Raw genomic sequence first — 16,029 nt, forward strand, 5'->3', positions numbered from 1 at the left:
TTCTTCCGTGTTTGTTGTAGCTTTTCAATTGACCTACAGAAAGATGTGTTTCTTACAAAAAACAAACAGTCATGTCACACAGTCCTCAATCTCTTCCCAGAGCCAACACCTTCCCGAACAGAAAGTTCAGCTAATAGCATCCTTTCCAAGTTCCATGTGCTTCAGCTGTGCTGATTTAGATCCTTAATTTACTGCTGCTTCCCATACACCTAACGAAGACAGTGTGTGTTCAGTTGCCTGAAATAGGGCTCCCTGATGCTTTTAGAAGCAAATTTAAAGCCATAAACCCTGCAGTTCTCTACTGCGGAAAAAAAAAGTTTATATACAAACCCATTGACAAAGAATAAAAACGTCATAAAAAAAAATGAGTAAAATTAGCAAACGAAGCTAAACCTTTAGTTTCCTTTTCCAAGTGCCCCATACGAGAGGCAAGGAGCTACGGCTTTGACTCTTGCCCCGCTGCATCACGACACCAGTAGCCAGCCCAGCGGGCCGAAAGACCCAGCCCGACGAGGGAGGTTTGCTAGTTAGTCGGCGAACGTTTGTCCCCTTCCCGTCTCTCTGCTACCTCCGCCCGGCTCCTCACGACACCCATACGGCATGCTAACCCCGCACTTTCGGAGCTGACGCTACCCGACCCTCACCGCCCACGGACGACCCCGCCAGCCACCTTCCCTTCCTCTCACGCTGCCCTGCCCCTGCGCTTCCGACCGCTACAAACAGCCACCGAAAGGCCACCGGCCTACAGGCCGGGCCCCATGGCACAGAGCCGCCAATAACACCCCGCTCTCCAGACGGCCTGTAGGCTTTAAATGGGAAGGGCGGCGCCCCGGCCGGCTGCTGCCCCGAGATGGGAGCCGGGGCTCGGCCGCGGCGCCTCACCCTGCGCAGTTTGGCGCGGAGGCTTGTGGGTGATGTAGTCCCCGCCCGGCCGCGGCTCCCTAGCCGCCCCTTGGTCACCTGCTTGCGCCGTGACCTTCACAAGGCGTTGTGGGTGTTGTAGGAGCAAGCGCGCAAGCCAATGGAAGCCGTTATTTCGTAGAGGCGTGCTCGCGTAGCCAGCGCTCGCTGAGGCATGTGCTTTTCTTTTGCGATGCCATTGGCCAACACGAGGGCGTGACCGCCGATCCGTACCTCCCTCGAGCCAATCGTAGCGGGCCATGTAGAGCAAGCTGTTCCCCGGGGGGTTGCGTGTGCTGTGGCCAGCAGTCAGTAGTTGGTCGTCAGCGCGGCCAGCGGATTGGTAGTGGTGGGGTGGTGGGCGGGGCGAGGAAGCCGGACTCGAGGCCCCTCGGCGGCGGCGGCGGCGGCGGCCCCTCCGGAGCCCGGCGGGATGGGACGGCGGGCGCGCCTCGGTGTGGTGCTGTGCCTCGCGGCGCTCTGGGCCGGAGGACTGGCCGCGGCCGGTTAGTACCGGAGTTCTACCTCTCGGCGCCCCGCCGGGCCTGAACTCTGCGGCGGCCTCACCCCCCACGGCCTAGCTGCGGGGGAGGGGAGTGCTGGCACCGGGGTGGCTGTGGGGGTCCTGGCGCTCGCACCAGGGCGCGGAGACGGCGGCGGCGGCAACGGGGGAGACGACCCTGTGCCCTCTCTGGGACTTTGGGCTGCGTGGGGGCAGCTCCGTCTTCGCCGGGGCGTTGAGGCGGCGGAGGGGAGAGGAAGGGAGCTGGGCTCCTGTCAGCTGCGTGGCCGCGAGCAGCGGGGGTGGCGGAGCCGGGCTGGCCGAGGGGCGGCGGGCCCCTGGCTGACCCTGTGCCTGCTGGTTTTGCCTCACCGGGGGCTGTTCGGTAGACCTGAGACGGGGTGAACACACTGTTTAGTTTGGCTCCTGCCTTTAGACAGATCGGTAGGATCCTACTTTGTAATGCTTGCTCTGCTCAAAACCAAAATGAGACAGTTTTTCCTCACTAGTAAGCGTTTTCTTGCTGAGGAGCTGATAATGCCGATGTTAGCATTATCAGAACAGTATTCTCACACAAATATGCCTCAGAGCATTTCTGGGGCCTGCATTATGGCACTGTAATACTTTTTTTCTGCTGCTTTTGTTGTTTTGCAGCTTGGGTTTTATGTGCTTTCTCCTATGTTGTCATCTGCTTCCTTTCCTGGGGTTTCTGCCTCCCACACCCTTCTTTCCACCATGGGCGGGTGGGGGGAATGTGCAATGCATTTATTTATATATGGTTTCTAAAGCCAGAAAGCACTCCTTTAATGGGCAGCCTTATGCAGTGCTACTGGGGGTGTGCTTTTAGACTGTTAATGATATTTCAGAAAAGTAACTTGACATTTTCTCTAGAGGTAAGTTCTGTGGTTTGGGGTTTGCTTTCATGTATGCAGTGGGAAGTTAAAATTTAAAGTTATGTTACTGGAGTTCAGACTAGGTATCAAGCACAGTTATATGAGCTTTGTAGGTAATGTTATAAGCCAGTAGGGCACTTCTCAAGGTGTAGAACAGATATATGCAAATTCTGTGAAGCCAGAGAGATGTACCCAGACCTTGAATGGTGTGTTCTCACTGATAGTGTATATATAAAGAAAAAAATTAAGGTGAGATGAGACTGTTCATGTCAGATGAACCATCTGTCATGTACACAGAAGTTAGGTGACAAAATTAAGGGCTGTTCAAGTGTGCATCTATGGCTGTGGTAGCATGCAACTCTCTTCTGTCTTGACTGCTTTTCCACTATCGCAAAGTTGCATTTGTGAATATGAAGTCCTGATAGTTTAATTCAGCCTTTAAAAAATGTATGTTTAGACTCAATTGAACTAATACAATTAGTAAGCCCGAGAAAGCACATGGTACAGTACATGAAGGATTAGGAGCTGTTGCCAAACTTAAATTGCTACTGTGAGGTAAAACCTTTCATTAATATCCAGAATTAATTAGGAGAGGGTGTTTGGAGTCCAGCTTTTGGCAGCAGAAACGGGCAACAGGAAGACCTTTCTTGCTCCAGTTATTGTCAAGAGTCATTCTGAAAGAAAATGTGGTCACCACTTCATCAGTGTTTTGATTTCCTACAGTAACAGTACCACTTTCTGTAGTAGAGTCTGGTACGAGCCTAGAGGCTCTGTGTTAAATGCTTCTTTGAATGCATGTTCATTCCTGATGTCTTGTCTGGAAACAGTCATCTGGAACGTGAGTATATCAAAGGGAGGGATTTTAAGAAGGATCAGTAAAAATGGTTCAAGTATTAAATTTCCTGACTTCAGAATGTTTTTACTGAGGATTTTTATAGAATGTTTTTTCATTGAAAACATTTTTTTTTAGTAGTGAGCCATTTAACTATAGCTTTAAGCCCTAACTCTATGGTCATAAACTTTGCTTCCATCAATCTATTGAAAACTTGAGGTCAATGCAAGAAAACTCAGGCCTAAAGAAATGGATGCTATTTTTTTAAAGATGTAATATTAATACAGATTATGAAAAAGTTGAACACTGGGGGCTGGGGAAGGATTATTAAGGAGTCCATGGAGAATTGGCAAAAGCTGCTAAAAAAATGGTAACTGTGTGTGTTCCAGAAAAAGCTGGCTGGCTTCTGCTTATCACAGCAGTGGTGGCCTTCTGTTTCTTCTGTTGATCATTCATTAAGAATGTTGAAAAAAATTATCTCTTATTCCTTTCTGATTTCCAATTTAACTTGATTCTTGCGTTTTTTTCCCTTCATTTGCAGACTTAAGATGTAGAAATTCTCTCATTCTGCCTGAAGAGAGGAAGCAATTCTTCCTCTGACTATTCTGCACCTTCCATGGCTAACTTCAGTTACAGGCAGAGGTTTTCATACAGTCTCATTAACTGGTAGGACAAATGAGCACAGTCATATACTTGTAGGAAACTGTTGTACCTATTCTCTCAAAAGACAAGAGCTCAGTGGCTTTCCCTGACCCTTCTGATTTTACTTACCGAACTGAAAAACATTCCCTAAACTTGTTGCCTTGTCATCAGATAAGGAATCTCAATTCCTATAGAGGAACTGCTGCAATGTCAGTTTTGTAAATAGTTTGCCAGCGATTGCAAGGGGGGAGGAAAGAAGATTTGTATTCAAGGTGAGGCCTGACCTGTATCTTAATCTTGTAGTTGCACTAAAATGAATACAATGCACAGATTGTAGCTGAGAACAATGTACTTGCTACCAAGGATACTTTGAAACTAGTTGCTGAATAGATGACACTCAAGGATTTTGCTTAACTCACTGCATGTTTTAGAGGTTCATGTAATAGGAATAGCATCTATACTATGGAGTCTGTTTCTGTGTTGAATTTAACAGTTGAAAAATAGATGAGAAGCAATCTGAGGTAATTTTTTTCTTAAGATTTCAATTCTCCTCCAAGAATAGGATAAACAGAGTTTGCATTCTTTCAGAGTCTAACTAGTCACTTGCACAAAACGCACATTGAAGGAAGTACCTAAAAATACCACAGAAAATACTTGGTGAATGCTCTACAGCAGTTGTTGCCAAACATTTTTTGTTCATGCACCTGTCTTGGTAAAAAAATTTTTGAGCATTTACCTTCAATGTTTAACCTATTAAAAATAACAGGTATGTACTACTGTACTAACATACTATGTACATCATAAAACATGCACAGAACCAAAAATGAAGCAAGAATAAGATAAAGGTGAAATAGACACTGTATTAAGAAAAGATGTATTTATTAATGGTATAAAAATTATTTTCTTCCTGCACCCCAATGGGTTAGCTAGTGCACCCCTGGGATGTACACACTCCACTTTGGAGATCACTGCTTTAGAGCACGCAGACTCTTCCTAGTGGCTTTGTTGTGATAGTACTTGAAGCTTGAAGAGCTTAGCAAGAACTGGAAGGAAGCTAACTACAGGGATCAGTTAGGGCATTCATCAGAGCTTTGGGAGGCTGCCAACTGCTTGCACTTACTGAATTTTTGGCTATTTCCCTAAAGTGTGTGTCCATTATAACGTTGAAACTAATAGTATTTGTTGTCTGGTAGTAGCAGTCCTTTAGTCTTACAGGCTGTCTGTTGATTTGTTCTTCTAATACAGCAGAACTTAGGTTGAGGGAGCCCAACAGTTCCAAACGATGCTCTTCTTGTTTCTATCTTTCTCTCCATAGTGCTCTCTTGAAAATGGTAATTCTCACAAAATGATAGGATCTTTATCCAGTGTATGTTAGGATCTTTTTATCTAGCATAGGCTGCCAGAGTACTTCTGCTATATTTAATTAGACTGATTGAGCACTGTTCTTTCTAATTGAAGCAAAATTAATACATTCTAAAGCTGATTTTAATTATGTATGAAGTGGTGGATGGTTGAAACAAGTGTTTAGTAGTATAGTGTGCTCTGGAGTCCTAGCTGGGCATGAGAGCACCCAGCAGTGTCTACAGCTCAGAACTGTTAGTAAGTGAAGCATTCTGTACAACATGGTCAGCTGCCTGTTTCAGCCACAAGTATTTTTGCCGCCTTTTTCGTTTTAATATATCATTGCATCTCCCTAATTTGTTTAGCAAATGGTAGGATTGATTTCCAGTTTTTAGAAGGGGTTTGTAGAATTAGGCAGCCTTGGTAACAGACCCAAATTTAAAAAAAAAAATCAGTTACTTTTTTAACTGTGGAAAAACAAACTAAACTATCAGCTTTAATCTCTGAAGCAGGTGCACAAACATAACATCTGTGACATTCTTCAGTAGTTGAGCCTTGACTAATAAGCTGTTCTTAGGTCAAACTGTGACCTTCCATAGATCTTTCATTAACACTTTCAGAATAGTTTTCTTAACTGTTTCTTAGAAGTAAACACACTTCTATGAGTAGTGGGTGCATATTAGTCAGCAGTTCTGTGAAATAACAAGGCTATAAGCGATCCCTTCTCTAGTCACATTATCAGTCATCACTGCAACCTCATCTGCCTAACTCAGAAGGAAGTCCCAGAGCTAAGAACAGTTAAACTAATACTTGTTGTTGCTTTAGTGCTGTTTTAGAAGCTCTATTTTGAAAACAATTATTCAAGTAAACTTCTTAGTAACAAAGCTGGTTCCTTCAGAGAAAATTTAAACGATGCAATAGAAATGAAGCAGGATTATTTACTTTCAAGGGAGAAGAGCAAACATTTAATGAGCTCTACCGTATGTTGCTCAGATGTCTCTTGCCTTTCAATTTAGTAAACCTTTTGCCTTGCATATGAAGTTACAATAAAATTGTTCTTTGATATGCGTGCTTAGATAGTATACCCTATTTATATCTGACCTTGTGTGATCTTTTGTTGTAAAGTCAACCTTCCACAAATTGAAATCACTTAGTAAAACCTTTACTGAAAAGCTAGAATGGTCTATATCAGGCATATAGGCTGATTTTAAGCAGACAAAAACAAACACCTTAGGTGGTATAGCTGTTAAAAATAACATCATGTTTGTTACTGCAGTAATAGGTACTAAGTGCTTTGTATATATTAATAGCAGCCCACAAGCTACTGGGTAGGTTAACCCTGTCTTTGTTTTCCCCCCACTCCTGAAGCATGTCTGAATCTCTTGACAAGCTCCGGAGATTGAAGTTATAGGGCTGGCGTTTGGTTTTAAATCAAAATTATTTCGGATAGTAGAATGTAATTTATGGGAAACGTGGTAAATTCAAATTTGTCTCATAGTTTCAAAATACAAAAGACCAGCAAGTATCTGTATACATACTTTTGCTGTATATTGAAGTGTTGAAGTTCGGTGGTAGAATTTCTTACAACTCATCACAATCAGCCTTATCTGTTAGATTCCTCAAGCTAATAAGCAGTGTGGTCTCTATGAAGAATGCAGCTAGCCTTGTTTTTTCTTATGCCTCATTTGAGTTTTTTCCAAATTGGTGTTTCTTCTTATGCTGTCTTGGTTGCTGCTTGGAGTGTCTGTTTCATCTGGAGTACTCTCTGCTGTCTCCACTAGTTTTTCTGAAGAGCTCTACACGCTTTCATTTTTGGACCTGTAGGGTACAGCTGCTTACCCACACTGACTGTTCTAGATCTTTTTTAATCTCGTGTCTACTGGCAGTCAAACTTTGAGCTTTACATCCTCTTCAGTATGCTCAACAGACTATTACCTATTTCTCTGAGTTGCACTGTCAATCTTCTTGTCATCTTAGTTTTGCAGCTTCACTTAAAAGTCTTCACGTTTTTTCTTGATTTTTATTATGCTGTTACAGCTTAAAGTTGATCCTCATCTTTTTACTTATTTGTTCTAATCAAAAGTTAAACTTCAAGTAACAATGTGGAAATTGCTTTCTGGAATCTGGCTTCCAAGATTAGCCCTTTCCTTGCAAATACCCACAGTTACTCTGTTACAGTAATAGTCTTCAAAACATGAAGCCAGTAAAGCCTCATGTTTGTAGTTTGTCACTTCAGAAATTATTTACCTATGATACTATGATTCTACCTTTGGTAAGACACTTGCATGAGGATGAAAAGTATGCAAGTTTTGTTTGCTGCCAAATGCTTACAGAAAGTCAGCAGAGTTCTATAAACTTTTGGAGAGTTGGCATTCAGTATTTGTGCAAGTAGTCTTTAATAGCTAACCATAACACACTAAATGGTGTATCTCATGTACAGGGCACTAACTTCTATCAGTTTAAGTACATCTTCTGGTCATAGTGTGGGTCTCCAGCCTGTCAACACCTTAGCACTGCTATAGGGCATTACACACCCCAGAGTCTCAGAAGCGAGGGATTCATAAATGTAGTAGAAGTTAGTGGTGGCTTTGCTTAGTCATCTGTTTATATTTTGAGCTTTTATTTCAGTTTGAGTTGTGTACTGGAGAGAGGGAGGCCTGTAGCATCTACTTTCAAACCTGGGAAGGAGGCTTGCTTACCTAAATGAGGTGGTATCAGATACTGATAACTGGAAACAGTCGCATTTTTTCTGTGACAATATTGGAGGCTTTCAGTCGAGATGATAGTTCAAACTAACTTGTTCAAAGCACTGTGAGTAGCCCATTTAAGTTACAGGAATAAAGAAAATAAGAGACACCATTCTGCAAAACAATAGTAAAACTGTCATAAATAAGTTTTTCTGATTATCTTCACCCTCCTTTTCACCTCTGTTCCTTTAGGTCTATGCCTCATAGCCTTTCTTCTTTACCATTTCTTCTCCTTCTAATCTTTATAATGAAATATCATATCATAGCCCATTCAGATAGGCAAGATGACAGTTAAACAAGGCTTGTAGCTCTTGAACAGTATCTTAAAGACGAACTAATTTCTCACAGTTCCGAAGAGAGACCTCTATATAAAAGGTTTGAATATGCCGTTCAGGCAAAATGAATTGGCATTCTATAAAGAACAATGTTTAATTGTAAGTGGGGTGATATTAATGTAACTTCCTGGTCGCTACTGAAACTGTTCATACTAAAGCTGATTTGATTACTAAAAACCTTGGGTTCCATAGGCCCTTTTCACTTCATGCATACCTTTTTAAGTACTTCAGTTGGACTGGAACAATTCAAACTGTGTAGTAATCTAGAGAATTGATTTGGGTTTAAAAAACAAAGTCCACACTCTTTTCGTCTATTGGACACACAGTTGTGTTGGCATAATTTAAGGAGGAACATCATCTGTGAAATGTTTGATTCTTCCTGGCAACACTAACAAGGTCTTTCTGAAGTGCATTTGTCAACTTAGTACACTAGAATATTTCAGAACCATGGTACAATATTATAGCTAAACTTATTTTTATTTTTGAGAAAATTACTCATGGAGAGGCTTTTTACTGACTTGTAACATCTCTTGTAGATGAAGAGGGAAATCAAGATGAATCATTGGAGTCAAAGGTGAGGAAATAAGTTTCTAGTCATTCTGTCTTGTGGAGTGAGAGCAAAGGTTTGAAATTCAGAACTATGATTTGATTCCTGTTTTAAACTGTTCTGTAGCTCTTGCTGTCTCATTAATTTCTTCTGTGCATCAGAAGAATTAATGTTGTGTTATGTCTTTGAATTTTTTTTTCAAAGAACTAAGAGAATCAAGGAGAGCTGATAGAGGTAGCTCAACTTACTTTTGATGCTACTGTTTAAACTTAGTATGTTTATTAATCATATCGTTACAAAGTAACGTGTTTTTGCCAGTTGCTGCTGTTCAGTTTCTAATCTTCTAAATTATTTGGCTGCTTTCCTTCAGTCTTTATCTGCGGAAGACCAGGTAAAGGACCATTCCTCAGGAACTCGAGTGGTAGCAGGTCAGATCTTCCTTGAATCAGGGAAATCAGACTCTCAATCGGAGGATGAAGAGAACTTTCATAGTCAAGAGGAGGAAAAAGAGAATTCGCTGGAAGAAGTGAACTCTCTAGAAATGTCAAATCTATTAAATAAGGATTTGGAAGAAGTAGAAATACAGAGTCCAGGTAACTGCTCACAGACTTTTGAACAGGTGGCAAGAAAGATGCATCTGAGTAACTTTGGCATGTGGATGAACAGGAATAGTAATTTTGAACATATGAAATAATTAGTGTCTTAATCTTTCTGGAATGGAATGGTAATTGCTGCCTTTTCCATTAGAAAGTAACATCAAAAAGTTCTCAAATATATTGTGATTGAAATCTGAGTGGTTATTTTTAGGTGCATTTGAAAGGGTTTCCTATAACTCTTGTTGTTCCCATCTTCCTGGAAAGCTTTCATTATAAAATGGAGAAAGCCCTGATTTCTTCCAATAGGACTCAAGTACACATACAATGCTGTGTGTGTATACCAACCGTAGAAGGAGAAATGGCATCAGTGTTTCAGCCTGCTTGCTGTTTGCCTGGAAAGTCAGTTAACAGAGAAGGAACAAACTGTGATGCAAAGACAAGCTTCCTAGGATGGCATTGGGAGCCTTAGGGCAATATCTAAATTGCATGTAAACCTCAGTAAGTTTTTAATTATAATTTTAAATATAGGTAAAACTTTATGTCCTTGTGCCTATCCCAGGAAATTCAAGTATTTTGTTTTTACTACCAATAAAAATAAAGTTTGTTATGCTTCATTTTGACTTCCAGTGGATGATAACTAGATGGCACAGTTGAGTACCCTAGCCTATACAGGAAAAATCCCTTTCACTTGTCCATAGAAAGTAAATCTTTGACTTCACTTAAAAAATATAGTTACATGGTAATATTAGTATTTGTCTGTCTTCTCAACTCGGGTTCAATGTCAAAAGAAAGCAGGAGTTATGAAATGAGCTCTGTTATAGGCTAACTTTCAGTGTTTTCTAATAAGCCTTCCTTATTAATGCGGAACTAGTATATAGTTTGTAGAAACTCAGTAATAGCATTAAGTATTGCTGTTGATAGGTGTGGTATTGTACAGGAAAAAGGTTCATAAAATCCCGTAAAGAGCTTGCTGTCACAGAACAGTGAGCTAAGCACCATATTTAGTCAGTGCAGTCTATTTCAAAAGTAAACTTTAAGATACTTTTAATCTCACATCAGAGAGGTGTAACCAGATGGCTTGCTCCCTGGCAACTCAGGTTTTTAACTACACCTGTCAAAGTACTGCAAGTGACTTTCAAGGACCATAAATTTAAGTCTTGTGCAGTTCTTGGAACCTCTTGTGCAGTAAATAAGCACTGTGGATGGAAGGATTACTATTTTTATCCAAAAAGCAATTCTGAAGGAAAAGAAGTTGTGTACTGGCAGGAAAAAAACCTGCTGAAGAACAGCTTTACTGGCAAACTTTTTAACTGAACAGGACAAGAATCTGCCTCAGGTGCAGATGCTACATCCCTTGAATGAGCTACTGGTGACAGGACTGCATAAAGGGACATTAAAGCTTTTCTAAATATAGTTTGGCTCCTGTGTATGGTCATGAGATTGCATGAAAAAAAATAATATTCTTTAAGTTTCCAATAATTCGTGTATTTTGCAGGATATTTAGCAGAAAAAAATTTCATCTTCAGTAATTTAGAATTAGTACTACTAATGCTTTTAACCTTCTAAGAAAGAAGTTGTCCTGCTGTCTTCTGATTAGTGAGGAGGTCTTGTGTGTAAAAGAAATGGTATTTTTTTAGTTATTTATCTTTTGTGTTGTACGTTTTTGTAATAGTCAAGTTCCATACTGACAGATTTTGCTGCTAACTGCCCACAAGTTTATACAGAGCTGGCAATTCCTGCTGCGTTTGTTTTCCTATTTGAAGGAATCTTGCCATAATGTAACCAGTACTTATAAGTAATCTATATTTGGATTTCCTACAGTGTGAAGTATGAGATGAGATATAATAAGGACAAAATATAATGATAAAATACAATATACTTTATTCAGACATAGTAAGCCAGGTAAATTGCTACTTGCTTACTCAGTTTGACAAAATGTAATTTATCCTCTGAGTAAATTATTTGCCTCAGTTTGTATTTATCATTCTTTAAGTACATGATAAAATAACTGTGGCGAGCATTTTATCCTGTGATCACATTGCTGTGTTGCTTTAGGGGTTAGTATTTGTTACTATCTGGGGGGAAAAACAGCATTACAGTTGAACTTAGAATTAACAAAAAGCAAGGGGGAGGACAGGGGCAGAGTAATTTCGTAACTTTAGTGTACAGCTAACTCTCATGTGCACACTGTGTAAATGGTTCATGTCCAGTTGCTTTCAATACAGGAGACATGGTACTAAAAAATACAAGTAAAACTTCAAGTTCTTAAGTAGCGTTAATATCCTGGACCTGGAGTTTGTTCAAATGACAGTGATAAGGTCCCATCAGTTGTAGTTACATGTACCCTTAGCATGAGTGTGTGCATTACTCCGTGTTTGACAGATGTCTAAAATGATTCCAGGTTAATTACCTCTGGACACATTATTTTTTAATGCAACTTCTGAAAATAACACTTTGCCTTGTGTGTTATGGGATAATTAACTTGGCAGGTGTTCCACCACACCACTCCCAAGGAATCAAATTATGATGAGCAATTTGAACAGGCTAACAAGTCCTGGAGAATTCCTTATGCTTCAAAAAATTAACATGAATTTTTTTGATTAGTATGGTATTTAGGCCTTAGAATTAGCATCTGTAGCCCTAGAAGAAAGAATTAGCTTTCTCTAGAACTACAAGAATTACAAACTTAACTTGAAAAAACACCATATAATTGACATTCTCAACTGCATGACTTTGCAAATGTCTTCAAATGAAGCTGAACCCAACAGCTGGATTTAGCTTAGTGAAAGAGAAAAAGCTTTATAAAAGGCTAATTGTAATAATTTCTTTTTCAAAAAATGAAGATAATTCTTAGTCTTCATAGAAGATTGATTTTTATTTTAAAATATTGCAATATTGGAATCGGTAACCTTTGAAGTTCTGGTGCATAAGAAATGCTAAATTGTACTGCTCAAAGTAATTTTGAATGCAACTTAAATATATTGGCAAAGTGAAATAAAGTTTTCAGTGTAAGTATATGCAACAACAGAAAATGACTGGACTCCATAGTGGTTTCATTTAAGTCTTTTCTTACAGTTGTATGTTTTAAGTGTACTCCCTGCTGATATTCAAGTACTTTCAGTATCACATTTGGCAATGTGAGCAGTTTTGTCATGATTACATCTAACCCTGGGGATAAAATGAATATATGCACTGGTATGCACTTTGAGGGTAGTCTTTTGCATGAGGAAGGGAGTGCAGGGAGAGAAAGTGAAAGGAAGGACTGTTTATTTTGGTAGGCAATAAAAGTGTAACTGCAACTTGCCTTCTTCAGTCTAAACAAAAATATTTTCTTTGCTTAGAACTAAGTAATATAAGAAACCACATACCTTCTGTTTGATTTCCTAATTGAAAATAAGAATAATTTTTTTTCCAAGTGCTATTTAGAAAAATAATTGCTTTTTCAGGCTTTTGTAAATTAGAAATTCTACTGAAAACTTGATTAAATGCAGTTCCTAGAAATGAAAACCAACATAGAAGTGCTTTCCTGTACGTAGTAGATGACTTTAATTTGTGGAATAAAGGAAAGCTATCTAATTCCTGGGTATGTATTTTCAGTTTTGACAGCTATTGGAGGCACTGCAAATGGTGAGCCTTGCCACTTCCCCTTCTTATTTATGGAGAAGGAGTATGCAGAGTGCACTGCAGATGGGAGGGAAGATGGCAGGCTTTGGTGTGCAACAACCTATGATTACAAGAAAGATCAAAAGTGGGGCTTTTGTGAAAGTAAGTAACCCAATGTCTTGTTCTTGTCCAAGGAGTGCTTTCTTAAGCTAGAGTTTTCAGTCCTCTTAATGCCGTTTATTTCAGGGTCTAGAAGTCCCTGTCATATGTTAATGGTCACTTTATACCATGATGTACAAGTAATCATAAAGGCAAAGTTCTCACGATGGAAAAGATTATAATACAAACGCCACTTCCAAAGCTATTTGGGAAATCTTGCCGTGGAGGCATCTATAAAACTCTTACGTTCTGAGGCTGTAGGAGTATAGGGGTTTGACAGTGTTTCCCATTATACTCAGTGATTTGTTGCACAAAGGCAACCCTTCTCTAAGAAGCATCCTTCTGAAGGAGGAACCTTTCTTCCTTGCACAGCTTGCTTTGGAGCAATGAAAAGAATATTTTAACAGCAAACTGATACATGAGAGACATCACATAAGAAGAAACTGTCTACCAAGATATCCAACAAGTCCTTTAGACAGCTTTTTGTAATCACTTGGGTTGTTTATTGGTCTTCAGAAACATATTTCTGTCTGTATTTTCCCTTTAGAACCAGTAGGAATTTTGAGAGAATAGTCTTGAGCTGTGTAATTGGAGCTCTTAATGTACTCTTCTTTTTGTTTTGTTTGTTTTTTTGTTTTGTTTTTTAGCTGAAGAGCAATCTAATAAGAGAAGGCAGATGCAAGAAGCTGAGGATGTTTATCAGACTGGAATGAAAATCCTTAATGAAAGCAGTAAAAAGGCTCAGAAGAAAGAGTAAGTCTATCTCCTCCAGCCCCACAAGAGTGTGATGATGTGGCTGGTCACTCTCACTTAACTGAAAAGTAACTTAAATGAGATACCTTGAGACTTTGCGCTTCATTGGACTTGGCATCAAACTATGCAGTGATAGTCCTGAAAATAAATAGTAATTTCAGGGTATTTAGTAAAACAAATTTATGCCTACTTTCTTCTGAATCCACTAAAAATTGTATACAATTAATTTCTGAAGAGTGGATGTTGTCAAAACATTGACTTAATGCAAGATGGTACTGCAGTTCTCTAGCTATAATTTATATATGGCAACTGCTGAGAAAAAAAACTGAGAACATGATACAAGATAATTATCCTTTTCCAAATGTTTCTTACAGCCTGGTTCTATTCTGCTTCAAAGATTAAGTGGGAAAAATCAGCATTTCTTGTCCTGTTCCATTTTTGTTTCTGCTTTCTCATGTTCTTAGTCACCATAAACTTCAACAAATTGTTAAAATTAACATTGTATGAGAGAAGGGTAAAGCTTGTAGATGAAAACAGAACGAAAAAAAGAAATGAGTGTTCTGTTCATTTTGGTCTGTTTACTTTCTACTGTGTGTATATCCAATTACTGATGAAATAGTTGTCAGCTTACCACTATAAGTAAGAATATTTATGTTAATTTAGAACTCCCTGGTACTTATGTTGTCAGCTTCATCAGTAAGTGGTAACTTCATGCTGCTGATTAACATGGTAACAGTGCTCACATAATAAACTTGTTCAAGGAGATAAGGGAGTGTATTTCTACTTTATGTATCAGGAAAACTGAAGCACAGCTAGAGGTTATCCATCACACCTTGGCGAAGACAAAGAGAGATGGTATCTGTTAGATTCTGGCTAGTACTCTTTTGTGTAAAATAGTGCAGGAATTATAAAACAATATTAGATCTTAGTTCTCTAGAGGACCGCACACTTTCTTAGAAGACGAAATTATGTGAGGAACCAGGTGTGCCTCAGCCTGTCCTAAAGAAAGAAAACAAGTCTGAGAATAGAAAGGAGGAGAGGTGAAGAAAAATCTTGGAATGCTATCAAAGATCCGTGGGAAATCAAGCTGAAGCATGCTTGACGGTACTGTGTTATGATGTTTAAGGTTACAGTGTTTTAAATTGCTGTGACACCAGCAGCTGTGAAATTACTTTGGAGGACTACTGTAAATTCTGAGGCTGAAATAGAAAGGGGAGTTTCCAAAGAACTTTCTCATTGTTAGCGTGACTGTTTCATCACTAAATTGATCATGTATGTAGCTGTCTTGGACCCAACACTTTGTGTTTCATTGGAATGATTTTGTACTCAACAAATCTAAGAGATTCCATAGTCTTTTTCAGGCTTCTTCTATCATGATCTGTGAAGCTGTCAGAGTAGCGGTCCTACTAGATACTTAGTACAGGACTTAAAATTATTGCTACAAAAACGTGATCATTTGACCTTAAACGTTTTGTATAACTTACAGGGGAGGAAATGCATGCTGCTTTGCATATGGAGTAGTGAACTTCACAATCCAGTGTGTCTATTAGCTAGATCATATGAGTTGTTGCATAGATTGACACGGGAACAAGTGACTCTAGGTAGATGCATTTATAGCAAATAGATGCTAAAACAGAGGAACAAACCCCTCCCCAGAATCTTTGGGTTTATGAATGGAATCTGCTTTTTTGTGTCAAGGTGACTAAGCAATTGTTTTCTTTTAAGAGCATATCAATATCTTCTGAAAGCAGCTGACATGAATCATACCAAGGCAATGGAGAAAGTGTCTTACGCTTTGTTGTTTGGGGATTACCTGAAGCAGAACATCCAGTCATCAAAAGAACTATTTGAAAAACTAACAGAAGAAGGTTCTCCTAAAGGACAAATGGTATGTGTATACTTAGACTCTACAGGAGTTTTTCATAGGTTTATAAATAGAACAAGTACAATCTATAAAACTAAGGTGGTTTTATAGATTGTTCTTGCATCTGGAATAGAAGGAGAACAGTAAGTGGTATCTATCTGGTTAAAAAAGACAGCAGATGGAGTGCTGCTTTTTAAAATTGTTTGGAAATTTTATGTAAAACGTTTGGTTCAGGCTCTGATTCAGGAAATGTATTTTATTAATGCTTGCTTAAGCATTTCCTAATCCTGACGACTTATTGCCTTTACCTTCTTA

At 39.4% G+C, this 16,029-nt stretch overlaps 1 protein-coding gene across 1 annotated transcript in view; it reads left to right on the forward strand.

The window, feature by feature from the left end:
- Positions 1–1,266: 1,266 nt before the first annotated feature.
- Positions 1,267–16,029, forward strand: part of SEL1L (SEL1L adaptor subunit of SYVN1 ubiquitin ligase) — a gene marked incomplete at its 3' end in the record, with an annotated part of 31,610 nt that continues 16,847 nt past the window's right edge. The window contains exons 1-6 of the mRNA XM_082000711.1: positions 1,267–1,406; positions 8,729–8,766; positions 9,110–9,332; positions 12,933–13,100; positions 13,745–13,850; positions 15,576–15,738. Of these exons, the coding sequence (XP_081856837.1) occupies positions 1,334–1,406; positions 8,729–8,766; positions 9,110–9,332; positions 12,933–13,100; positions 13,745–13,850; positions 15,576–15,738 (771 nt within the window). The 5' untranslated portion in view covers positions 1,267–1,333. The remainder of the gene's footprint in view (positions 1,407–8,728; positions 8,767–9,109; positions 9,333–12,932; positions 13,101–13,744; positions 13,851–15,575; positions 15,739–16,029) is intronic.

Source organism: Phaethon aethereus, assembly GCF_964289735.1.
Source record: "Phaethon aethereus genome assembly, chromosome: 5".
Lineage (NCBI taxonomy): Eukaryota > Metazoa > Chordata > Aves > Phaethontiformes > Phaethontidae > Phaethon > Phaethon aethereus.